Source organism: Alexandromys fortis, unplaced genomic scaffold (assembly GCF_014885135.2).
Source record: "Alexandromys fortis isolate MF-2015 unplaced genomic scaffold, M_Fortis_MF-2015_v1.1 scaffold_21, whole genome shotgun sequence".
NCBI lineage: Eukaryota > Metazoa > Chordata > Mammalia > Rodentia > Cricetidae > Alexandromys > Alexandromys fortis.
In genome coordinates, this window is record NW_026067905.1 from 6825378 (window position 1) to 6852920 (window position 27543).

Below are 27543 nucleotides of genomic sequence, written 5' to 3' on the forward strand. Positions count from 1 at the left end.
CTAGAATCTTCCCGGTAAGCGCACCTTGGGGTGCTTACACACATCATTAGAAATGGGCTAGTCCAGGTGCGAGAATTAGCCTGTAAGGGCTAGAGTTCATGGGCCAAGCAGTTCTTAAATGAATACAGTTTGTGTGTTGTTATTTCGGGCATGAGCTAGCCAAGCGGCCGGGGTGTTGGGGACGCAGCCCCGCCGCTCCTTATTTCAACAAACAGCCCCTTGAAATGCAGTCAAATTCTTGAGTCAAAACAGAGTCTGTTCACAATCTTTCCCAAAAGGTGTTCATGACCCTAGAATACACTTGCATGTCCTTTGTTGCCCCTCTGCATTGATCTTGGGCATGGCTGTTTATTTCACGTTTCCTTGGAATTGGATCTTACACCATGCTACTGCCATGTTGTCTGCTAAATGCAGATTAAAGTCACCATACCCCTTCCCAGGATGTGAAGTTTGGTAGCTTTGGAGCCACCAATCTTTAGTTTTCCTTTTCCTCCACTGGCAAGCACTCACCAGTCTCTTTCTGTCATCTTCTTTTCTGGAAATCTCTGTCTGTCTGTCTGTCTGTCTGTCTGTCTGTCTGTATCTGCCTCTATCACTTTCTGTGTGTGCTTCTCTCTCTCCATCTTTCTGTCTCTGTTTCTGTATGTGTGTGTGTGGGGGGTGGGTGCATATGTGTATGTGTGTGTCTGTATGTCTGTCTATCTCTCTCTGTTTCTCTCTTGGGTATGTGTGTGTGTATGATATGCATATGTGCATACAGGGTACAGGTGCCTGTGCACAGGTATATTTAGGACAGAAGACAACTTAGAGAGCCCCATTCTATCATTTTCTGCCTCACTCCCTTGAGCTCATTTAAAACTGTAATGTATAATTAAGAAATATGTTAATAGACAATCATCTATAATAGTCAAGCTTGTAGTCATGTTAGTTAGATTTTCTAGATGTACAGAGATGTATTTCAGATGGATAGGCATTCTTCAAATCTTTCAAAGACTATAGAATATGGCATTTAAAATGTTTTAAGAGCTTAGGACTTTTCATGACAATGAGACACATCTGCTCCTGGCAGCACCATTTGCTTCAAGAGGAAGATGGGCATCGAAGAGGCTCCTTATGAAGTTTGTTAGCCATTTGGGCAAGAAACTGCTCTTGCCTGGACTGCTTGATGGTATGTTGTGTGAACTGGACATGCAAGACCAACAGAGAAATGATTGTTAAACTTGCCTAAAGGTGAGATTGTCCTTCAGGGTTCCTGCTTCATGAAAGAGTCTGCCAGACATTCTGCAGGACACAGAAGAAATTGACTGACAAACTGCCAAAATAGGTGGAACTGTCTTTAAAATTTCTGCTTCATGGGAAAGTCTGCCAGATGCTATGGGTCTGTAGGCTGAAGATGGATGACCCCATGTTGTAGAAGAACTTTGGGTGATTGTCCAGGCAGTGAGATGTTTCTGTCAGTACTAGAATTTTGGAAGTTGCTTACAATGAACTTACTGTTTATTTAGGGAATATTTTTCTGGAGTCTTTGATGGAGTTGAAGAATAAATAGTTATTATAGTTTTCTTTAGTTATGATAAAAGATAAAGTAGATATAAATATTGTAACTGTAATTCTTGCTTGGTAACTGTTTTGTTGTATGTATTTTACTATGCTAAAGTTGAAACCTTCCTTTTTATTTAAGTAGAAAAGGGGAGGTGATGTGGAATTCCCCTCTGTATAATGTGATTACCATTAATGAATAAAGAAATTGCTTTGGACCTATAGCAGGGCAGAACTTAGCTAGGTGGCACAGAACCAGCTCATGTGCCCTCTCTCTTCATTGCTCCAATATAGCCTATTTTCTGCATAAAATCAAAACGAATGTATCAAAACTCATCAGCTCTCATTAACCTGCTCCGGACTCTGCAGTGACTGTTCACGTCACCTGGAGTGAAAGCTGACGGTCCCACAAGGGCTTGTGAAACCCTCTGTGATCAGGCATCACCTGACATTCTTCCCTGCACCTTCTCTGCATTACCTGTCCTGGAGTCTCAGCTAGTCTTTGAGTACATTAGCCATGACACTGGGCCTTGTACTAGGTGTTCTTTACACTGGACACTTTCCACAGATAATGTATGGTTTTCTTCCTCATGGCTCCCAAGCCTTTGCTTTACATGGTTGCTCTTCACCAACCTTTCAGGGTTTCTTTCTGTATTTCGGCACTGCCGAGCTCTACTCTTTCTTATGACCCTCTAACACACTATGCAGCTGTAGCTTTGTCTTCACTGTGTGTTATCTGTGTTCCCCATTGCAAGAGAAACTCTATCAAGTGTTGTCAAGGTGAGGTACAGCAGACACTCAGTACTGGGGTAGTTGTTACATAGCAAGTATCCATTAGAATTTGCTAAGCCAATGAATAAAGTTTTGGTGACCTGCACAAGCTCACACAGTTTGTAAGTCTAGACTTTACTTGAGGAGTGCAATGTTATAGGTTTTTCCCTGGAGTTCTACTATGTTAAAGCCATGTCCCCATCATCCTAATGATGTTAATGTAATATCAAACTAATACCATCCTAATTTGGTTATTGCAATACCAAACTTCATAAGATGGTGGCCATATTCACAAATGATCATTGTTGTCTATTAGGACATTCCATTCTTATCCTGGTAATTAGCTTGAGTCAGTTTACTTAAAATTATATTTTCCTACACATGATGCTAGCTGAGCAGTAAACTGTTGTTGGACTTGATGCTTCTTTGTTTTCTTTCTTTCTTTCTTTCTTTCTTTCTTTCTTTCTTTCTTTCTTTCTTTCCTTCCTCCCTCTCTTCTCCCTTCATCTTTTCTTCTCTCTCTCTCTCTCTTGACAGTGTCTCACTATGTATTCCTGCTTGGCCTGGAACTCATTATGTAGACAAGACTGATTTCAAATTCACAGAGACCAGCCCATCTGTGTCTACAGAGGGCTGGGATTAAAGGTATGTTACTATCCCTGATTTATTTTTAGTACACTGTATAAGCCACTGGTTAAATCATGGTGAGAGAGCAAACTGTAAAAGATATTGATTTGTATCTCAGCTGCCCAGCAGTCTACCACTGTATATTTGAACTGAATTTCCCAAATGCAGTTGTTACCAAAGGAGCAGCAGAGAACTGATAGAAAATTCTGGAAATGTGAAGAAAGTAATGGAGAATGTGTATAAAGGAGAGTTCTCAATGTTTATCCTAGTGGTAGAGTGCTTGCCTAGGATCCACAGGGCCCTAGGTGTTCCTTCTACATCACACACACACACACACACACACACACAGAGGGAGAGAGAGACAGAGATGAACATCTGCATTTTTCTTACCTAGCCATCTGCAGGTGCTTCTTTCTAAGAATGACAAGGGTCACTAACAGCAGTCCAATTAAGAGTGTGCTGAGGATGGCCAGCACTGAGATCACCACCACATTAGGGTTCATCTCTGTAACTAGAGAGAAAAGCCACATGTTGCTGTAGGTCACAGGACACAGAGATTGACAGAGCCATTCACAGACTTCCATCTATCCTTAGGAAGGTTGAGTTTATAATGAAGATGACAATGGCAACAACCATCTTTGTCTAAGGCAGCCATTGCCTTGCCTTCTGGTGGAGGCTGGCAGATGGTCCTTAGGTATGAGGAGGAACTGAGTTTGTTTCCTAGGTCTCCAGCACGCAGGATGCTCTTAGAAAGAAAAGCTGCAAGTGTGAACAGTATCCATGCCGTGGCTTGCAACTGTTTGAAAATTAAAAACCATTACCATGCATTACCATTGCTTAACATTCTCAAAAGCTTCGAAGGTGGCAGGTTCTTATTTTATGCCCATGACTTTAGAGTCGGGAAGCACCGCTGTCTAGTTTTCTCTCTGCTAACAATGCATAGGAGCAAGGCATTAGCAAGCTGCCATCTGCAGTGGCATTTTACATGCCACCAGAACCAGGCGTCCTGACAATCTGTAGCCATATGCTCCAAGCTTTCCCATCTGTACAGACGCAGAGATTAAATCTATTAATAAGTTGGAGAGTCCCTAGGAGTGGGGTTGCTCTCATGTGCTTTCTCTGATGAATGGCCTGCTCATCACAGGATGCCAGAGGCAAGGGAGCAGGTTCTATGTCTTTATGGACATCTTCACGGTGAGCCAGGGGAGCTACATGTCCTCCATTGCAGGGCAGAAAGCATCAGAACTGTTGGCCATGATGGTACACCCTGTATCCACGGACTTGGGAGGCTAAGAGGTTTGCGGGCAGTTTGGACTATTTGGTGAGTTTGAGGCCAGCCTGACTTAGATGATAACCATTTAAATCCCCACAGAACCAGTCCTCAATGCCTTGAGTACTTGCTATATGCTACCTCTGCTCAGGTTCGTGGCTGAGTGCTGAGAAGAGAGAAGAACAGGCTAGTCAGCTCTATTTGAGAAGCACCTTTATTTATTTCCCTTTCTTTTCACTTGTAAGTAAACTGGACAAGAATTTCAACTGTTGCTCTAGGTTGCCAGGGAAAGAATAAGAATTAATAGACATTAAAGTATATTTTTTGAAGTGTCACAGAAGCCAGGCATGGTGGCATAGACTGCAATTCCAACTTTTGAAGGAAGGGACGAGGCAGGAGAATTCCTATGAGTTCCAGGCCATGCAGGACTATATAGCGAGAGCATGTATCAACTCTGCTTTTCAAAAACAAACCCAAACCAAAACAAACACACAAACAAAAACCTCAAAAATCCGTGGAGAAAAAGTGTTGTGAGATGTGAGGAGAAACACCACTAAAACACTGTCCATATCTACTTTCTTCTCTTCTTCTAACACATTAAATGTTAATAGCAAAGACTTCAAAACAAAACAAAGCAAAGGTCCATGTTTGCTTGGTAGCTAAATGCATGGCTAGTGTGACGGACACAAAAGCAAACCCATTAAAAGGATGGTGTGCTCTTGTGCCCGGCTGTCTTCATAGGGTCTTCACAGATAGTCTGTAGCTCCTTCCATTAACAGTGTACATAACACAATGCAGGAAAAGAACGAGGAGGCCAGCATTGTTCCAGCCCTTGCATTAGTTACTAATTTTCCCATTAGCACGGCTGAAGTAGCAGCAGTTTGGCTTTGACTTTAAGCAGGAATTGTAGCTACTCTTTAACCAGGGTCAGCCAAGGACCAGTGCAGACCAGAGTGAGCTGATCGGGAGTATGTGTACCACTCTTGTGGATCCCGAGGATGGTGGCCTTGGTGATTCCACCCGCCTTTTTACAGAATACACTAGGGCTTTCTGTATTTTCTCTTCTAACTTTCAAAATAACCTAGAGTGGAGCTGGAAAGATGGTTCAACAGTTAAAGGCACCAATTGCTTTTGCAGAGAACACGGATTTGGTTCTCAGCACCCACTTGCTGGCACACAACCACCTCTATCTCAAGTTCCAGAGGATCTTATATCCTCTTCAGACCTCTGCAGGCAACAGGCATGCACATGGTGAACAGAAATCCATGCAGGGAAAAAAGCCACACTCATTAACACAAGTAGAAATAACTCAAATAACCCAAATCTAAAATTCAGATACTGTTATGCTATATTTACATATTTAAAAAGATTTCAGGACAATCTACATCTTTTTCTAAGTCACCTGTTCTTCGGGATTGGATTCAAGGGCTCCCTGAACCCATATCTTGGGGTGTTGTTTTTAGTGGAAGACCAGTTCCATCAAAAAGCAGACTATGTGTATTTAAAAGGAAACATTAAAGAAAATATAGAAACTTTCAAGGACCAGATTGCCTTAATCTGAACATTTACCCATTGTAGAGACGGCTATGAAGGTGGGGACGCTGGGACTGTTGTGGCTGAAGCTGGTGACGCTGCAGTTGTAGGCAGTGGCTGGAAGGAGGCTGGAGATGGTCACGACGTGGGAGGAAACAGCTATGGGTTCCTGGAGATATAGAAAAGAAAATTCATTTCGTGTCATCCTCGTTCATTTTGTCTTTAAAACTATTTTTCATATCAAGGAGGTTGTATGTAGAGTAGAAGCAATGAAAAGATGGCAAAGGTTAACAATGAAAAATGTTTCCTATGGTTTCGTGGGAGCCTAGGCAGTTTCGTGGATGCTCACCTTACTAGACCTGGATGGAGGTGGGTGGACCTTGGACTTCCCACAGGGCAGAGAACCCTGATTGCTCTTTGGGCTGACGAGGGAGGGGGACTTGATTGGGGGAGGGAGAGGGAAAGGGGAAGAAGGCGGTGGGGAAGAGACAGAAATCTTTAATAAATAAATAAATAAATAAAAATTAAAAAAAAAAGAAAAGAAAAATGTTTCCTTCTTTCCCCATTCTCTTCCATGCTGCTCTGTCCCGTGGAAGCAGCCAACATTACTGGATGTTTTCCTCCTTGTACACCTTTGATGGAGGTATGGACGGAGAGGTCGTGTTGACAGTTGTGAACGACTTACAGAGTACTCTGTTTCTCTTTACCTTAATCATCAGTATCTTCTTGTTAGCAGAGACTGTTCTTTTGTTTCACGGCCAATCAGACCCAAATGATCACACAGACACTATATTAATTACAACACTGGCCAATGGCTCAAGCATATTCCTGGCTGACTCTTATATCTTAAATTAACCCATTTCTATTAATCTGTGTATCAGCATGAGGCTGTGCTCTACTGGAAAGGCTCCGGCGGGGGGGGGGGGGTTCTTTCTCCTTTGGCAGCTACATGGCATCTCTCTAATTCTGCCTATTCTTTCTTTCTCTCTCTCTGTTTCTTTTTGGAGTTCCTGCCTGACTTTACTCTGCTAACCCACTGGCCCAAACAGCTTTATTTATCAACCAATAAAAGCAGCACATATAAAGAAGGACATCCCACATCATCTTTTGGCATTCTTACTATAAGTTTGTATTAAGCTGTTTAATCCTTTTTTTAAATAAAAAAATTAAAAACTACATGTGTGAATGCTTGTCTGTCTGTATATTTGCGTACCACATGCACTCATGCCTGCATAGACCAGAAGAGGGTACCCTATCACCTGGAGCTGGAGTTGCTGACAGTTGTGAGCAACCATGTAGGTGTTGGGAAGTAAACTTCAGTTCCTGTAAGAGCAGCAGGTATTCTTAATCCCCAAACCATCTCCAGCTCCTGTGTTACTGTTTTTTAAGGAATGCACACAAGTCCATGCGAAGTTCATATTTAACCTCATCAGCATCCTACTGATGAAGGTTCAAGTGGTTTGTTGATTTCTTTGTGTGCTATTGAAAACAATGTTAAGTAAGCAGCATCTTGCAATATATATATATATATATATAGCATTTATGTATGTGTGATGATTAATATTGATCACCAACTTGACAGAACCTACAATCACCTATGAGATGAGGGATTGTTTAGATTAGGTAATTTCTGTGCATGTCCCTGAGAGGTTATTGTGATTAGGCTAGTTGACCTAAGAAGATCCACACCAAAGGAGAGCGGCACCAGTCTCTGAGCCTGGATCCTGGACTGCATGTAGAGAAGAAAGCTATCTGAACAAAGACACTACGATTCTCTGCTTCCAGATTGCTGACGCAATGTGACCATCTGCCTCCAGCTTCTGCTGACAGTACTTCCCCACCGCAAAAAACTGTACCCCGAAACTATGAGTTAGAAGAGATGCCTTCTCCTGCAAGTTGCTTTTGCTGGGGTATTTTTGTCACTACTACAGGAAAAGCTAAAATGCTGCATATGGCGTACGTGCATGTACACACCCCACACGCTGCACGGAAAGGCATATACACATATGTAATCATACAGTCCCAGCAGCTGGTATTTGGTCACAAACCATGCCTTTGTAATACCGAAAACTATCGACAATCAACCCCTCCCAGGCCAGCTTACCTGCTCACTTCTGTTTTCCTGCATTCCTTCCAACGTGGCTTTCCCACGTGTTGTCTGTAGGCTTTCCCAATGAAAACTGTGTCTAGTAGTTTTATTTTGCAACTCTTATCATGAAGGAAGTTATCAATTTTTCATATGTTGAAGGTTCCTTTGTTCTTGGTTTCCTACGTGTTTGCTTAGGAATGTTGCTTATTATCTTTTATTTATTTATTTTTTACTTGTAGCGGTTCTCTATATATTAAAAGCCCAACCTGTTTGTCCACATTCTTTTTTGTCACACCCACCCAAAGCACGGTGACAGAAGGTGCTCAGAAGCAAAATTATCTCATTTTTAAGAAGAATAAATTGCTAACTTGGTGGGTCCGTAGAGAGGCAGTGACATACAAACTGCCCAATGTAAACAATGAGTCAGTATGCCCCTCTTTTTCGAAAGAACATCCCCAAACCCTCCAGACTAACAAGACAGCAGCCAACAGCACTGCTTTCCCGTCCCACCCACCACCTGTCCAGAAAAGAATTACAGCAGGGAGAGAAAGACTCGCTGGCAGGACTCAACTGCCCTTAGTAGTTGGTCAGCCATTGTGTTTCCAGCGGAAGACATCACTACAGCTACAGAGAAGAAAATGCATCCATGGCAGGAGACTTCTTTTCCAAAAAGGTTCTTAGCACAGAGACAGGACGCAGCACAGATCAAAAGAGATAAATGCATGGATGCACCTATCAAAGGGGCCGAGGGATCAAAGTACATTATCTCTTCAGTCAGTGGAAAAGGTTGCTTGCCCAGCCATCCTCCTATTCTTCCTTCTCATGCACAAGGTCTTTATTTATCGAAAGAGCATCAATTATTCATGCTAGAAGAATTACTTGACCCCCTGCAGTGCGTGACTCCCTGTCCTTTTTCTCCCCCACCTCCGACTGCAAAGTCTTTTCTCCCTCCCCTCTCTTTTCATTTTGTGAGTTAGTAACTCTCAGAGCTGAGTGTCCACTTCTCCTGCCCTTCATCACGACCTGGAGAACCATAAAGTAGTTTTCACTTCTGCTCTATATGACCCCAAAGCTTTAACAATAAGCATATCTCGGGGTTTTGTCTTTTAAATTATTTCGACAATATGACTCTTTGCTGGGGAACTTATATTTTACTTATTTCTCTATTTGCACAATACCTGAACTGATATCCTTTATTTGTAGTGTCTTTTTAAGCTTAAAATAAATCAATTTACAAGTAATTAAAAGAAAAAAATGAAGGCAAGTGTTGATTCTATTTGTGTTCTTTAGAATACCTTTCAAAAACTGGGCAACTGGTTCCTAACTGTTCAAATATAATTTCAATGTCATGGTCCTCATGAATATAGTCCATAAATACTGTTTACTTTTAAACTCTATAAAGCCCAAAGGAACAAGCAGACAGTTTTTACTTCTTGTACTTTCATGAAACAGAAAGTCTTTAGTTTGCTTCATTAGCCTTAACCAAAAGAAACCCAGAAGGAAAGTCGAGGCAATCAGTACCTGGAGTTTGGCATCATGGCTAGAGCCGAGCTGTTGACAGAGGACTTCAAAAAAATCAGCAACACCCTCTTCCACCCACAGAAGGGTCACCGATGTCTGTGTTTTGTTCACTGCGAAGAGTGATTTCGGAGGGGCTGGTTCTGAGGAAAGAGCAAAAATTTTAAAAACAGAATTACATATATATATTATTCTCATTTAGTAGCAAATGGGTGAAAGGTCCAGAGAACTCACAGGTAGGGAGAGAAAGCCTGTGTTCTACTGCCTTTGAGTAATATGCCCATCCGCAAAGCCTGCCATCCACAACCAAAGGCAGAATGTTCTGTGTTCTTCCCCACTTGTGTTTCCAACTTCTCCTTTTGGACACTTCTGTTTTCTTCTTCAGCTTTATAACCAGAGTCTATTAATAGTTTCTGTGTCATCCATCCTGGAGTTAGCATTGTCCTGACAACACATAGCTTGGATGTGACACAGAAACAAACAAAGATGAAGAAGAAGACAGGAAAGATGGGGAGGGGGCTCTCGCTCCTAATAAAATGTTGATTGGGAATTAGCCTTCCCAAGTCTTCCTTTCTTTGGATACTTTTCTTTGGGAAAAAGATCAGATTCTTGAAACTTTAGTGAAAATCAAGAAAGATAAAACTGAAAAGATAACATATTTTTTTTTGTAAAAGGATGATGGAAGGGAACCAGATGCTTAATAACATGTTAAAGATAAGAGTTTTATCACAGACTTTTTATCTTGATCAGTAAATTAATACATTAGTCAAGGGCCCCACACTGTGCTATCTGGGCCACTTTCTGTTCCTTTCTAGTAATTGAGCCACAGGCTTGGTTGATGAGGTCCTGTGTTCTGGTAAGTTTTCTACACTCATATCTTTCACTTCTGGATTTCTTCTTCTCTACTCATATCACTGTATTATGGATGCTGAGTAGTGATGCCGTGTTGTGTATATGCTGTGTTGTGGGTGCTGTGTGGTGGATGCTGTGTGGTGATGCTGTGCGGTGATGTTATGGTGGATGTTGCATTGTGATGCTGTGTGGTGATGCTGTGTTGTGATATTGTGTGGTGGATGCCATTGATGATGCTGTGATCTGTCTTTCTAGACCCTCCAGTAGTAGTTGCACTCCTGGTCTGAAGCTAGGTCCTTGTTATCTGCTGGCAGTTACCCTTGACATCGTTTGCCTGGACATACAATATCATCCCCCTCTAAGTTGAGCTGTTAATGTGCTGTCCTGTCTGCACCTCCCTTTCAGACAGCCAGATCTCTACTGCAGGTCTCCCTCTCTTGTTAGTTGTACTTCTTCCCACTTTATGTCCCAGTTCCTGAATCTGGCCCAGTCCTGAATTTTTCCAGAGCTTAAATGTCCAGGGAAACTGTTGACCCCTCCAGATCTTTCTGGTCAGGTTTGGGCTTCCTTTGTAGAACCGGTAAAGAAACATGTATTTAAAAGTAGAAATCCTTGCAGGTGGCCTGAATGTGAGTCATTTTCCAGTGAGAAAGTGACAACTGTGGGTGTGCGGGCTAAAGGAGAGAAGAGATGAGTCAGCTTTGGACAGTGAAAACCACAGTATGTCGGGGTCTCTTTTTCATTGGCAAGCTTACCAGCTCCTCCAGGCAGGAATCAGTCTCACTTCTCTTCTGAAGAAAAGGGACCTCAAGTGTCAGAGGTCAACATCTCTACCCACATCTGTCACTGCTGACAGGACTTTGAGATACATGTAAGACCGCCAGTGATTTGTGCAGCTTAAAACTGGGCCCTTGGGAGCAAATGTGTGTGGTTGGGGCAGTACTGGATAAAGCTAGGCTTCTTTCTCTTCTAAAAATATGTACTACAAAGTCACTCATAACAGCATGCACCAGTGCTTAGCAGTGGTGGTGTAGAAGGAGAAAGACCTGGAGTTCAAGGCCAGCCTCAGTTATGTGGTGAATTTGAGGCCAGTCTAGGTTATATGAAAACGTGTCTTAAAAACCAACCTAACATAAAACAGACAGATAAAAGGAAGTAGCTAAGTTTGGTAAACTGATTGCCACTCAAGCACCAGGACCTGGGTTCAGATGCCCAGCATCTACACACAAAGTCAGGCATGGTGGGCTGCGATTTCAGCATTGAGGAGACAAATACAGGGAGATCCCTGGAGCTTTCTGGAATCATCAAGCTCTTGGGTGAATGATGAGACCTTGTCTCAAAAAGATATATAGAGAGTGATTGGAAAGGGTCAGTTGGCTTCTGACCTCTATACACCCCCCAACACATGCCCATACACACATGTGTGCACATCCATATGAATTGTGTGGGAGGTCTTTCTGTCTATGTGTTCCTTTTATTGGTTAATGAATAAAGAACTGCTTTGAGCCTATGGCAAGGGCAGAACAGAACTAAGCAGGAAAAGCTGGGCTGTATGCTGGGAGAAAAAGGGCAGAGTCAGAGAGAAGCCATGGAACTGCCAGAGACAGATGTTGGGAATTTTAGCTGGTAAGCCACAGCCAAGTGGCAATAAACAGATTAATAAACATGGGTTATATTAAGGTGTAAGAGCTAGCCAAAAAAGAAGCTAGAGCTAATAGGCCAAGCCGTGATTTAATCAATACAGTTTCTGTGTGATTATCTCTGATCTAAGCTAGCCAGACAACCAGGAACTAACTAGTGACCTCCCTCCAAAATATGAATATGAACATAACACAACACAACACTACACACAGTGTTATCAAGCACCTCGTACAGAACTTGGACTGGATGGAAGACAGCAATGCTAAGTACCATTTAATTTATACTGATCATGAGAGGATCAAGCTGCTGCCTCTGAACTCAAGAGTTGGTGCCTTGGGATCCTCCAGCAAATCCCTTCTTTCACTTGGAGGTTACAAAGGAAATAATTAGGTGTAACACTTAGTCTTGAAGCAGAACATAATGTCTTGAATGTCCCAAATTCATCTTTTCTACCAATCTACATTCTTTCTTTCTCTTTTTTATTAGGTAGGGGGGCACAGAGGAGCAAGATGGGGACTGTTCTAATTTGGAAATCACTATGTGTCTAGACTGCCCTTATACTCATGGCAAACCTTCTGCCTCAGCTTCTCAAATGTGGGGATAAAATGTGACAGGATGTCCCACTTACTGCTTATTTTAATGTCCACTGAATGGTATTTATGAGGTGTCATTATATCCAAAGTGCAGACGGGCTCCCCACTGTCTATATTTTTCCTTTTAAATGTGATGGGTTTTACACACATGGCATTGGTAGTAAGAGGATTTAGTAGTATTGCTATGAAAAAGCATCTCTCTGACTGATGGGGGAAAAATCTATTTCCAGTCTCCAGCCTCAGTGAAGAGTTTTCTAGAGTTTCTTTATGTCCAAAATTAAAATTGAGAGTCTGTTCCATGTGTGTTATAATGAAGTTTTCTACAGTAGAATAGGACCTATAAATTATTCTCAACTTTGCCAAAGCATCTCCCACATAAGCAGTGGAGGCTAAGTAGAGGCATCATGATGCTCAAGTTGATGGCAGCAAAATCTGCCAAAGAAAGCACTGGAGTAAGGAGAGAAATTGTTAAGGATGGTAAGTATGCCATAAAAACTGGAAGAGGAAGTTTGGTTTAAGCAACAGGAGTCTGTCAGATTTGGGGCTCTCTAGACTCTTCTCGTTGACCTAGGAAGCCTCTTCCAGATTTCAACCAGTAATTTGAATATTTAAAAAAACAATGCTGAGATATCTATCTATCTATCTATCTATCTATCTATCTATCTATCTATCTAGCACTTGGGCAAGCACTTAGCATCTGAAAATGTTTTAAATTATTAATTAGAGACTGAAGAGATGTATTAGTGGTTAAGAGCTAGTTACTCTTCGAGAGGACTCGACTTCAATTCCAAGCACCCTCACTGAGGTTAACAACTGCCTGTAACTCCAATCCCAAGGGATCTGGCATCCTCTTCTGGCCTCTGGAGGCAACAGGTACTGTATGGTACAGACATGCATTCAGACAAAGCACCCATAAAAAAAAAATCTTATTAACAATGGATGTGAGGAAGTACTCATTAAATTCCTGACATACCAAATAATTTTTTTTAAAAAAAATACTCTTGTCCATAACCAAACGAAGTCTTTAAAGATTTCTCATTCACATCAAAGTTTTTTATGACTGAGATTAAGAATGGCAAATTGATGTCCTAAAATCCAGTTTCCAAAAAGAGAAGCGAAAGCCACAGAGTGGGTATTGGAGGGTCCTCCCATGTCTGTTATATGGCTGCCAAAAGAAGGAAGGTTTTAGAAAACAAATTCCCTAATCCAGTAAAATGTAAAAAGCATCTGCACACAAGGTCCGGGCCTCTGTCTCCAGCTCCTGGCTGGGTGCTGTGTGAAGACCATCACGTCTCTTGGCTCCAGCTTGACCACACATTGCCGTGTGTAGTCTTCTGGCAATCAAGCTGGGGGATTTCTCATTTCTGGTGTCTTGCACGTGTGTGTGGCCTGGGAAAGCGGAACTTCACGAGGGTGGTTTACTAGGGTGGAGCTGGGTTTTTCTCTCCCATCATTGGCTGCTCCATCCTACCCTCTCTTCCTAGAATCTTCTCGATGTTCAGTCTCTGTGTGTTGGAATGTGGGCCACACCCAGGGCTTCTCACTTCTGTCTCTACGGGTGCTCTAACTCATCTAGACATCCCAGAGCAGAAATTCCTTGTGATCTCTGGACATGGATTGATTATCTCTTTGCTGGACACATGTGCTTTGATTTTCTATAGTTTTAACTCTCTCTCTCCCTCTCTCTCTCAAGTTTGAAGCTCTTAACACATCCCTCCCCATTCACCCTTTCATGGCCCCTGCTTTTCTCTTGGTCTCACTGAGTTGCACAACCACGAAACAGAGTTGCTCAAGAGCCAAGCTGAGGCATCATTCTTACTTTTTCTCTCTCTCACTTCCTACATCTGTCCCAAAAGAAAGTTCTGGAGTCTTAGCCTCCAAAATGACTCCTGAATCCTTTCCAATTCTCTCCATTACAGTTATCTTAACTGAAGTAGTTCTCGTTTCTCATGGAATTTAACTAAATCACAGTGATCTTGCCCATATTAAGACAACTAACCTCTTTAAGTAAGTTGTTGACTCAACTCAACTCTCTTTTTATTCTGACATGTGCATGTGTGTGTGAGAGAGGGAGAACGAGAGGATATGTGTGTGTGTATGTGTGTGTGTGTGTGTGTGTGTGTGTGTGCACATCATGCATGTGTATAGATGGAGCCAGAAGACTGTGTTGGGAGTTTTCCATATCCCTCTGCTTAGGAACCCAGGGCTTTCTTCTTCTAAACTAAGTTGAAGCCAGCAAACCCCGATGATCGACATGTCTCCACGTCCCTTGGTGCTAGTGTGGGGGCCAAAGTTATGCTTTCAGTTTCAATTACTGTTCCTAAGAGATCCAGGAAGCAAAAATGCCTCTAGCCTGTAAGCCCCTTGACCAAAGACAGATACTGAGGTGCTGGAGGCTGCTGTTCAGGTGAGATAACAAATCACGTGTTTTCACTCCCCTAAACAAGCTTGTTTGACTCAACAACACTGGATCTGCTTAATGCAAGTGGGAGGTACACATACATGAACTACATCAAGTTATATGCTCTCCCCTGCTTGGACTTGGTGGGAAACACATAGGCATATGGGTTTGCCTTTCTAAGCCTCTGCAAATGTGACTCGCTGTCATTTCCTGGGAACCCCAGAATGGATCTGCCTAGAGCCCATCATCCTGGCTAGTATTTAATGAAAGCTTGCTTCAAATTTGGCTCAAAACTGTGGTGGAGGTCTCATTCTTTCATGGTGGGGTTAACACAAGATTACTGGTGGCCTTGTTTTGTGGTTGTGGGAGCTGCACTGTGGTCCTCACAATTGAGGAACAAGCCCTCTTAATCACTGGGCTGCCTCTCCAGCCCTTCCATACTACGTTGTCCCTCAAGTCACCAGAGTTGTTATTTTAAATATCAGTTCTCTCAACAACTTCCCATTGCTCTGAAACTAAAACCCACCCCCACACCTTGAAAGTCCTCTGTGCCTTCTCCTTCCATCTGTCATGCTTCCCAACCATGTTGTGGTTTTTGTCACTTAGACCTCAGCTCCCACAGCTTCTTCGCAGGAAGCTTTCACCTCAGCGTCACTCCAGCCCACAGAACCAGGCTTTAATGTTTTCTGAAGTATTTGTTAGGGGTCCCTCCTCCCCTACAGCATAAACTGATGGACAGAAACAAAAGCAGCCCCTTGAGGTTTGTGCCTCGGTGTCTCAGGTCTAAGCGAAGGTTAGAGCTTCCCTTACTTCCATAAGGCTTGAAAACGGATTCAGACAATGTATGAGCGCATACCAATGGATTCACACAAGTGTATCCTTTCCAAGTTGGCCCATCTTTCAAGTGCACTCATGAATCTATGGGGAAATGAAAATTGCTAATGAAATGATTGTCCTGACACAGCACAAACCATTGTTGAGATAAAACTTTTGTGGGTTTTGTCGATGTGAGAATCAAAAAGGGTTGGTAAATTTTTGCAGAAAAAACCCCCACAATCCCAACTTTATATCCACTCATATGTCCTCTTGGTAAACCTCTATTATATTGGACACATTGGCTCTTTATTTCCACATAAGTAGACTCTACCAACACTACTGTATTGGACAGAGGCCTCAGTCACAGAGAAGTGAGCTGCAGGCTAGTCCAAACAATTTTGCTTTGAAGTTTAACATTAATTTTCTGATTTGAACAAACTCTGGAAACATCTGTAGGCCAAACCTGTATTTTCTACAAAGTAGAATCAATACAATGTCTGCAAAGGCAAAGATGGATGCAACCAGGAAACGCAAAATGGCTTGAACAAAAGTGTCACAAAACAACCCCTCCCAATGGCTTCAGTTCAGTTATGAAACGTTCTTCCATTTTCCTGAAACTCACAGCTTGCTTTGGCTAAATAGTAACTAGAATATTATATAACTCCGAGGCCACAATCTCATTTCCATTGGTAATATCTATTGAACAGCAAAGAATTGTGCTTGAAAAAAAAACCTGAAGGACTTTACAAAGCACACTGTCATGGTTACCAAAAGTCAGGCATCTTCAATAGAGACAAGTTGGATTATTTAGCTACCTGTCAATAATGAGAGGTCTGTATATATGGCTTGTCTTGCTTTCAGACAAGACCAAGATGGATGCAGCACTCCACCTGATACCCATGCACTGATAAGGAAGTTTATCACCTTTGAAGGTTTTGGTGCTGTGGAAATGCTTTCTCTGGTATTCCACTTTTCATCTTGAAATGCACAAAGGAACTTTCTCACCATGTTTAGATAATCCTATCAGGGAAATATGGAGGCTCAAAACCACATGATGGAGATTGGAGAGATGGCTCAGAGATTGAGACCACTTGTTGCTCTTCCAGAGGACCCAGGTTCAATTCCTAACACCCAGTTGGGGCCTCACAATTGTCTGTAATACCAGTACCAGGGGATCTGACACCCTCTTGGCCTCTTCAGGCACTGCATGCATGTGACAGACATATATGCAGTTGGAAAACCCATATACATAAAGTGAATAATTAAAAAAATCAACAACACACATGATAAACAAGAAACCATCACTGTTTAAACTGTCACTTTCCTGAGTAGGTTTAATGATGCCAGTCCATACCTTCAACGAGAGATACTCCATAAAATGGGAATGAGGTAAGTAATAAACCCGCTGAAAATTTTCCTGTGGCATGACCACCTCTGAACTTTCATTTTAAGGACAACTGGAAAACCCAATGGCATAGAGGAAACAGTTAGGACCCAAGAAACACTGACAGGTCCACAAGACAACCCCTGGGTTTGGGGAAGTGAGGCACTGGGGTCGTGGGCACAACTCTCAGGTCTGTCATTACACTTACCTGCAAGTTGGTTTTGAGCAAACCTTTCAGCTTGTGGACAATATTAGAGAGCATAGCTGGAATCATGGGAAAGTGGTTTGTTTTCTCGTTGGACAGATCATGCGTGCTGGAAGGTGGTGCCTTCTTCATTCCTACCACCCATGTGCAGTTGCTGGAAAGAGTGGCTGTCTACAGTGTCTGAAATGGGCACTACCTGGATTCTCAGTAGGAGCAGTACTGCCCCCTTGAGGGCGTTTTGAAGTTTGCAAAAAATAATTTCCATAGCCACAGCAAAAGGAGTTTATGATTAAATTGTGTTGGGTAACAAATGATTTTCTTTAAATTTTCATAATTATATTTACTTAATCACTGTGTGTGTGTGTGTGTGTGTGTGTGTGTGTGTGTGTGTACACTATGTGCCAAAATACTTGTGTAGAAGTCAGAGGACAACTTTGGGGAACTGGTTCTTTTCTTCTATCATGTTAGTCCCAAGGATACAATTCAGGTCATTGTGCCTGGGCACAGGTGCTTTTACCCACTGAACCATCTGGTCAATCACCTTTCTAATACGATACCAGAATAAGCCCATTGTAAATAAAAATTGTACATGCTTTTCTATTTCATGACATTAGACATTTGTAAGGAATTAAATAAAGTAATTTTTAAAAAGTTGTCATAAATAGTGATTTTCACATCAAATTAAGGTACAACTTTAAAATTATTCATCACTTCTCTTCTGCTTGTAGCATCTGTGTCTCAGCAAGGATCTGACTTTCGCCGTGTGGATGAGACTCAGAGACCTTCTCAGATGGGGAGGTGAAGAGGAATGACTTTATTGGGAACGCTAAAGAAAATGCTGTTTTGTTGGAAATTCTCTTTTCTTTAAAACATTTTTTTTTCCTTTTGAGATTTCTTTGTTGGGGGGTGGGGAAACATGATGCCAACATGATGCCACAGCACACATGCAGAGGTCCGAGGACAACTTGCAGGGGTCAGTTCCCTCCTTTCTCTTCCTGGATTCCAGGGATTAGACTCTGTGTCAGATTGGCAGTGAGCACTTCTCTGCTGAGCTGGCTCCTGATTTCCTAGCGTTTCTAACAGTACCTTCCTGATGACAATACAACTCCAGGGTGTTTGTGCTTCTAGTGAGCTGGGCCTGTGTGAGCCCCTTCTAGTGAGCTGGGCCTGTGTGAGCCCCTTCTAGTGAGCTGGGCTGCGTGAGCCCCTTCTAGTGAGCTGGGCCTGTGTGAGCCCCTTCTAGTGAGCTGGGCTGCGTGAGCCCCTTCTAGTGAGCTAGGCCTGTGTGAGCCCCTTCTAGTGAGCTATGCGTGTGTGGGCCTCTTTACTCATAGCTACTGATATGAGTATAAGCAATAATAGAAATGCTTTGAAATTCCCGTGAACACATTTGAGCACAAGCAAAAAGTTAGTGTGTGTCTGAAACAGAGATGGCAGCAAGTTGTAGTAACTATTTAGAAAATGTATTTGATTTTTGTCATACTACACATTTTAATTTTGAAATGCACACAAAAAAATGCTGAACTTTCTGCCACAAGCCTTGGATATTGATGTGATGCATTTACTTTGCTTCATGTAGTTTGCGACAGCATGTCACCCTGTCATCCAGGCTCTGCTGGATCCCTCCTGCCTTCAGCATGCATGTGGCTAATTTACAGTAATGATGTTCCAGAAGTCTACCATTCAACTCTCTGCCAGCTCACCCTCCATCACCCATGGCCAATGAGAGAGCGACATTTCCCAAACTCCCTTTCACTATCAAAAATGAAATGTGGTCTTACTACATGATAGAGTTTTCAATGACTTATTGTTGTGATTGCATGTACTTACTGGGGGCAGTGTTAGGCAAACTGTAAAGTGCCTTCAGTATGTAAGGATCAAGTTGGGCTTGTTGGCATACCCACATCATTATTTCTTTGTGTTTAGAGCCTTAGAGCCCCTCTCTGCCACCTCATAATCAAATACATCAGGTTACTGGAAGTAGAGCCAACTTCCTGTGCTTTTTATCTTGGTCTGCTACCTCTCCAGCTGAGGCAGTTTACCTGGGTGTCTCCCTACATGCTAACACTTCTACATGTTTCTTGCACTCACTGTAACTTCAGCTTTATTGTAGGCCATATTCATGTTCATGCTTGCTCAGTTATTTATGAGGAATTAATTAACCTTAATATTGATTCCTTTCCTTATTTTTTAAGGATTTCTTTTATTGCATTTTTTGTGTGTGTTTGTACGTGTGTGTGTGTGCAGGTGTCCACAGTGGCCAGAAGAGGTGATGGAAGCTGTTTGTGAACTCTCTGGTATGGGGTGCTGAGATCTAAGTCCTCCCAGAGAGTAGTAAGCACTTAGCTCCCAGCCGTTTCTCCAGACTCCCTTTCCTACTTTTTATATTCCTTTTCTGGAATTCTACTCATCTCTTCACTTTTTTAAAGCCCATGTTTGCTATGCATAGGCATCATGCAGTCCCATCAGAGGAAATAGCTGTGTCTGAACACACCTGCAGGGAGCCTATATTAGGTAACAACTAGATGGAATCTTCTCTTGGCTAATGAGAGTGAGTCTGTCTTTCCCTTTGAGTTCTCTGTTATACATTATTTTTCCTTATGTTTGTTTTATTGGAATTATGAAATGATGCTAACTTTAATAAAGCCAAGATATTTTATTCAACCTAAATTACTAACGGATACTGGTGTAAGTGGTCCTTCTGTCTGTGTGTTGCTTTTCTTGGTTAATGAATAAAGAAACTGCCTTGGCTTGTTGATAGGGCAGACTTAGGTAGGCAGGGAAGACAGACCTGAATGTTGGGAGGAAGAAAGGTGGAGTGGGGGAGAGATGTTACGGAGCCTGCCAGAGACAGACAATGGGAATTTTACCTGGTAAGCCACAGCCTTATGGCAATATACAGATTAATAGAAATGGGTTAAATTAATATGAGTTAGCCAATAAGAAGCTAGAGCTAATGGGCCAAGCAGTGATTTAAATAATACAGTTTCTGTGTTGTTATTTCGGTTCTGGGTGGCAGAAATGAACAAGCAGACCCTCCTCCTACAAATTGGTGCCCACGTGGCCAACTAAATCCATGTAAAATCTGAGAGGGTTTGAAAAGGAATTTTAGACAAAAAAAAACACAGAGTTTAACACACCTTTTTGCTGTTTGCTGGCAGCTTATCGCTGCTCCTTTAAGAGAGATTTTCCTAACTCAACTACAGCAGAAAAAAGTGGTGGTTTTGACCTCTGGCTCTTTCAGGCAGGAGATCCAGTTACAGAGCATTTGAGTTGGGTTTATGAGCAGTGTGCTGCAATGTGCTTGATGCAACATGGACCAGCTTTGTGCCTGAAACTGGGGCGGTGTGTGTGACTCAGAGGCACAAGTGGCTCTACCATGCTGGACTGTGTAGACCTAGCAGGCAGTACCATATATTCCATAGTAATAACACAGCTTAAATTTTAGACGGGGCAGGCAAGCAGGAACTGCCATATTTCCTCTAATAATGGCGTAGCTTAAGTTTTAATAAGGACAAAAGCAGTCCTGGACAGAAAATAATTACAGATATGCAATAAAGACAAATCCAGATGAATCATAGTGTTGGATAAATGTACATAGGCTTGGGAGAGAGAAGAAAAAGAGTATAGAAAGTTGAAAAAGTAGTAAAAAGGTCTTTTAAGAGACAGAGTACAGATAATCATAGATTAAAAGGAGTAAACAAAATAAGCCATGTAAAAATGGAAAATTCAGAGAGTCTGGATTATGTATATTATTGTGTTTTCTTTGAATTTTTTGACTGTGAAGGAGCTAAGTACAGAGAGACATTTCATTGTATGGGCTGCTAAGCTAAACCAGCATGTATATTATAAAGGTATCTTGACTTCAGAATTTGGGAATAAGGATATGGTGCTTTGGAAAAGAGTTTCTTCTTTTGTCTCCACCGAGAATGAGAACCTGTGGACTCATTCCTGGCTAATATAGTTTGATATACTGAGACCCTCTGAAAAGTTGCTGTGAACACCCCCACAAAGAAATTGCTTCACCGAACTGCTGACTGAGATGAACCTAGCATACAGGATATACCATGAAAGACTTGATTAACAGCACCCCCAAACAGCAGGAAGTAGTATGGACAGAACTACACCCATATTCCCAAATACTGTTTATAATTGTTTGTTTACATTTAAAGGGTGATATGCTATAGAGGTTTGTATTGGTATGCATCTTGGTTTATTGACACAAATTTAAGGTCAATTTTTATATGTATATGTGTTTCTGATCTTGATTAAAGTATTGTGTTTGTGTAGCTAATTTAAAACTGTAATGTATTATTAAGAAATGTAAGTTAACAGATAATCATCTATAATAGTCAAGCTTGTAGTCATGTTGGCTAGAGTTTCTAGATGTATAAAGATATATTTCAGATGGATAGGTATTCTTCAAACCTTTCAAAAACTACAGAATATGGCATTTAAAATGTTTAAGGACTTAAGACTTTTCATGATGGTGAGACACATCTGCTCCTGGCAGCACTTGGCTACTTCAAAAGGATGATGGGCATTGAAGAGGCTCCTTATGGAGCTGGCTAGCCATTTGGGAAAGAGACTGCTCTTGCCTGGACTGCTTCACTGGACATGCAGAACCCACAGACCATCCTTTGGGGGCCCTGCTTCATGAAAGAGTCTGCCATACATTCTTCAGGATACGGAAGAAAGTGACTGAACTTTTTTTTTTTTTGAAATTTCCTGCTTAATGGAAAAGTCTGCCAGATACTATGGGCCTGTAGGCTGAAGACGGATTCCCCAGTGGTACAGAAGAACTTTGGGTGATTTTCCAGGTAGCAAGAGATCTCTGTCAATTGTAGAATTTTGTATGTTGCTTACAATAAACTTATTATTTACTTAGGTAATATTATATCCTTCTGAAATCTTTGATGGAGTTGAAAAATTTATAGTTATAGTTTTCCTTAGTTATAATAAAAGATAAAGTAGATTTAAATATTGTAACAGTAATTCTTGCTAGAATTTTACTATGTTAAAGCCTTCCTTTTTGTTTAAATAGAAAAGGAAAATGGTGTGGGTGGTCCTTCTGTTTGTGTGTTGTTTTTTCTTGGTTAATAAAAGAAACTGCCTTGGCCTGTTGATAGAGCAGAACTTAGGTAGGCAGGGAAGACAGACCTGAATGTTGGGAGTAAGAAAGGCAGAGTAGGGGAGAGATGTGATGGAGCCACCAGAGACAGACACTGGGAATTTTACCTGGTAAGCTTCAGCCTCCTGGCAATACACAGATTAATAGAAATGGGTTAAATTAATATAAGAGTTAGACAATAAGAAGCTAGAGCTAATGGGCCGAGCAGTGATTTAAATAATACAGTTTCTGTGTGGTTATTTCAGTTCTGGGCAGCTGGGATGAACAAGTGGTTCTTTACAACAGGATACTTTTTCCATGACAGGGAAAGGTGCTGAAGCAGGTGAAGATACCGAATTAGTTAACCAGCAAGGTCTTTGATTTCTAAAATTCTAAGGTTATTTGGGTCCTCCAATACTGCTAAGAAGGGCAAAAGTCGATGTCACAGCTACTCCCCACAACACAGCATCTCCACTCTGACCCACAGTGCTGTACCCCCAACACAGCATCTTCATCCCTGACTCACAGTGCTGCTCCCCCCAATAAAGCATCTCCATCCCTGACCCACAGTGTTGCTCCCCCCAATACAGCATCTCCACCCCTGACCCACAATGCTGCTCCCCCAACACAGCATCTCCCACCCCTGACCCACAATGTTCTTCCGAATACAGCATCTTCTCCCCTGACCAGTGCACTCTTCCTACCTAGCTTGACAAGGCGGATCATGGAGGTGTTGCTTCCTCTCTCAGTGCAGGCTGTGACGGAGAGGTTGTAGATGTCTCCTGGAGGCAGGCTGAGAATGGCAGTCATGACGTTGCGGGTTACCTGCGAGACCATCAAGATTTGTGACTTCAGTGTGGAATGAACAAGCCAGCACCTCACCCTGCACAGCAAGTCCACGCTACTAACTCCAGGGCTCTATCAAAAAGCCCCTACCCCCATGAATTTGCACTGCAACCTACAATTAACTTTATTATTGCTTAAATGGATCATATGACTGCAAGCTGTCTTAAAGTGTACAATCTATATCAACTCGAACAACTCTGTAATGAAACGGTCATTGCTCTGGTGCTGTCCCACATTTTCACTACAGCTTTTAGAAAAGGCAGTTACTGTATGGTTCCAGAGAAACCCAGTAATGTCTGTACACTCATGGCTTCCTGCCTATAGACTCTATTTCCTGTCTTCTCGAAAGCTGGAGGGGATCGTGTGGCTGAATTCTGACCAATGGGTTGCAAATGGAAGCCACATGGGCAACTCAGAAGCCTCCTCTGTGTAAATAAGTGCTCCACCCAGCAGTGGGTGGGGCAACAGAGGGAAGACTAGGGAATCCCTCATTTTCTATTTTAATTAATCCACTTTTTTGTTTGTTTTTGGCTACAATAGTTTAACTATACCCTAACTAATTACATGATCAATAAGCTTAATAAATCAGGAGAGAAGAAATCAATACTCCAAAGGCACTTAGATATTTAGATATTGAGAATAAATGATGAAAATATTGACATATGTTGGGGGTGTTTTGTTTGCAAATATTTAGCATTCTGAAGAAAAAGCTTCAATTATAGCTTTGTTTATTGTTTTTTGAGAAAGGGACTCACATGGCCTAGGGTGGCCTTGAGCTTGCTATGTAGTTGAAGATGACCTTAAACCCTTCTCATGTCCCCCACCTCCTCGGTAACCACTACACTCAGCTCTCAGATCCCAACTTGAATTATAAGTGAGATCAGTAGCAACAATGATTTCAGCTCTCCCGTCAAAGATGAAAAGGTAAACTTAAGGGTGGTCAACCACTCATGCAACCAACTGTTTAGATGCAGGATGTCGGAACTCAAAGAAACATACACTCTTTTTAATTTTCTTCCTCCCTTCTGCAACCACCATCCAGTGCAGCATCCTAGAATGGGACAGGTCAGTATGGTCATCCCCATAGGTCCAACTGATGTACAGCAGGCTGTTGTAGTACTCCACGGAGGTGATGTCTGGAGCCACGGGGGCTGCAAGGAAGGAAAGAGGTGCAACTCAGAACAAGAGGAGGACTGAGGTACTTCTTTACAAAGCCTGAGATCCCAAATGAAGCTGACTTAGAAAATTCAACTTCACATCACATGACTATATCTCAGAAACAAAAATGAAGGTCAGTGGTATGTTGCTATATGGGACCAACTTTACACATCTCAGGCACAAGACAGCTGGACCCATCCCAGCGGGAGATATCAAGGGCTCCTGTCTAAATTACAGTTTCAAGATGCCTGAAATGTTTGAATGTTTGGGCATATTGGTTATATCCCTCAGTCATAAAAGGCATTGTGAAGGTAATTATCACAACAATATTGGAAGATTTGGGGCCTGTAATATTAAATCTGTCACTGTGGTGCATTAAAGGTGCTTAGGAGACTAAAGAACAATAGGGGAGGTGGGAAGAAACAGGAGACAACCATGATGGAAGGACAGACAGCTGTTACTTCCTTAGCATAACATGGTGACTTCACTGACAGAATCAACCCCTATGCTGTTGTCGAATATTAGTTGAAGATGTGTTACATTCGTTTATGTTGTGTAACATTTGTTTACTGATGCCAAGATGTTTTGCAGTCTTTCGAGTTGCGTTTGTTTAACTCCGTGAAGCTGGGTTACTTTGCCTGATTGGGTTAATAAAGAACTGGATGGTCAATAGCTAGGCAGGAGAGAGAAACAGGTGTGGCTGCTAGACAGAGAGAATAAATAGAAGAGAGAAGAGGGAGGAGAAAGAAAAGAAGCAGAGGAGAATGCCAGGGTCCAGCCACCCAGGTACACAGTAAGCCACAAAGTAAGAAGGAAAGAAAGGTATGTAGAATAGAGAAAGATAAAGCCCAGAGGCAAAAGGTAGATGGGATAATTTAAGAAAAGTTGACTAGAAACAAGCCAAGCTAAGGTCAGTCAGGCATTTATAAGTAATAATAGTCTCCGTGTGTTTATTTGAAAGCTGGGTGAGCTCCCCCACCCAGGGCGAAGAGCAAAAAATATCAACTATATCGTGCTTTTCAGAAAGTGGACTCTCAGTAAATGCAGACATAAGCAGTAAAGAAAGAACAGATTTTTAAAATCATGCCCCAAAGCTTTCGTCTAGCATTTAGGTTATTTCTTTAATTCATATTCTAACACTTTAAAATTAAAATTTAATTTAAAATGTAATTTTTGCTGATGAGGAAAGTTTATTTAAACTTCATATCATATAAGCTCTGAGAGCATATTTTAATTATCTTTTAAAGTATCCTAAAATTCTAAAGATCTCAAAGAATAAATATGCAATTAAATTAAAATTGCACTGCAAATTGGCTGGAAAGCAAGCACTTCGCCTCGAGACACGGCATAAGATCAGTCAAAATCTTTAAAGTAAAATTTCCAGAAATCGTAAGAATTAGGTCCTTTAATCGGAAACTATTAGGTGACATGAATTCTCAGTAGACAATTTCAAAACCTATTAGTTACTGAAGGACTTAGAGCATGTGTGTAATTTACAACACGAGCATAATACCTTACATGGGACACATGTTTACATGCATGCCTGCACCAACCACTCATCTGTTTCCTGTGAAGTGTGAGCAGCCCCTTCCTGTATGTCTACTAACACAATCCCTAATGATCAGCAATGCTCTCCCCCTTCCTGTGTCTAACAACACAATCCCTAAGTACCAGTGATGCTCTCTCCTTCTTGTGTCTAACAACACAATCCCTAAGTACCAGTGATGATCTCCCCTTCCACTGTGTCTAACAACACAATCCCTAAGTACCAGTGATGATCTCCCCTTCTTGTGTCTAACAACACAATCCCTAAGTACCAGTGATGATCTCCCCTTCTTGTGTCTAACACAATTCCCTAATGATCAGAGATGCTCTCACTGCAAGGATCCTGAATATTCACTCAAAGGCTGGAGGGGTGATGAAAACCTTAGAGGAATAAGATGACTGGGGATTTGACCTGGAAGCATATGCTTTGTGCCAGGTCTCTTCCTCTTGCTCTGTCCACTTTTCTTTCCCGATGCCAGATTGCTTCATGCGTAGTGTTCTGCCTCACTGCATACTAAAACTCCAGAAACCATGAGTTATAAGAAATTTTCCTTCTTATAAGTTGGCTGTATTGGGATATTCTGCCATAGTAATGTAAGACAAAAATGCCCACATCATATTCCAAAATAATCTAATGCAGAGATATATGCCTATGACTTCTTGGTAGCCTCTTAACATATTCCAATATATTTCATCATCTGTAGATATCTATACATTGCTTGTTCAAAGGCATTTCCCTTACATTCTGATTTTGGTGAGGGCAAGAAATACGTGAAATTGTAAACCTAGAAGTTTGTGCCTGCTCCTCCTCACAGGGCTGGGCCTTCAGATTTGATACTTGTTGCTTTAAAAGGCCACAAGATGTCACTAGTTGTTTATTAATCACTGTTTGGTATATTCACATAATTACCATGAATTTGGCTTTCAGACAAGTTGCCTACCCCTGATAATAGACTGAGGTTCGAATAAGTCCTACTCAATTTAAATACTCTGTTTTTATTTCTTTTGGCGAGGGGCGTACTGAGAACTGGACCTCTGAACTCAGAGCTTCCCACAACCTGGCAGCTGCTCTAACACGGATCTATACTACACACCCACCCTCCTGCTGTGTTTTTTTTTTTTTTTTTGAGACAAAGCCTTACTAGGTGGCTCAGGCTGGCTTTGAATTCACCCTGTAACCCAGGCTGGCCTTGAACTTGTGATCCTCCTGTCTCAGTCTCCCAAGTAGCTGGGATTAATGACCTGCGCTTCTAAATCCAGCTTGCTAGTTTCCTTTTACCCCATACAATTGATAATTTGGATTAAAAATCAAAACATAGGAAAGCAATGTATGAGAATCTCATTAAAAAATAAGATTCTTGTCTGAAATGGTAAATAAGTCAGGCAAAGAATCAAAGGGCTAGAATTTCAACCAGTTTAATATATAAATACACACACATATGTATACGTGTATGTACACATGTGTGTATGTATAATTTAAATTTTGTAGATTTGTGGTGTTTGTGAGTGGTGTGTGTGTGTGTGTGTGTGTGTGTGTGTGTGTGTGTGTGTGTATGCAGAGGACATAGGTAGAAAGGGATATCTTGCTCTCTTGTTCTCCACTTTTTTTTTTTATGGTAAAATCCTTTCTGCTCCCGGAGCTCAC

General features: G+C 41.7%; 1 protein-coding gene and 1 long non-coding RNA gene across 2 annotated transcripts in view; one reads left to right on the forward strand and one right to left on the reverse strand.

Moving 5' to 3' along the window:
* The window catches only part of LOC126497291 (uncharacterized), a 421870-nt gene that overhangs the window by 218462 nt on the left and 175865 nt on the right, over positions 1 to 27543 (forward strand). The gene's annotated exons all lie outside the window — the stretch shown is intronic.
* Positions 1 to 27543, reverse strand: part of Ptpro (protein tyrosine phosphatase receptor type O) — a 91464-nt gene that overhangs the window by 42328 nt on the left and 21593 nt on the right. Inside the window, exons 9-13 of the mRNA XM_050135192.1 lie at positions 24195 to 24346; positions 23054 to 23174; positions 9351 to 9490; positions 5777 to 5909; positions 3328 to 3448 (exon numbers count right to left, since the gene is read on the reverse strand). Of these exons, the coding sequence (XP_049991149.1) occupies positions 3328 to 3448; positions 5777 to 5909; positions 9351 to 9490; positions 23054 to 23174; positions 24195 to 24346 (667 nt within the window). The remainder of the gene's footprint in view (positions 1 to 3327; positions 3449 to 5776; positions 5910 to 9350; positions 9491 to 23053; positions 23175 to 24194; positions 24347 to 27543) is intronic.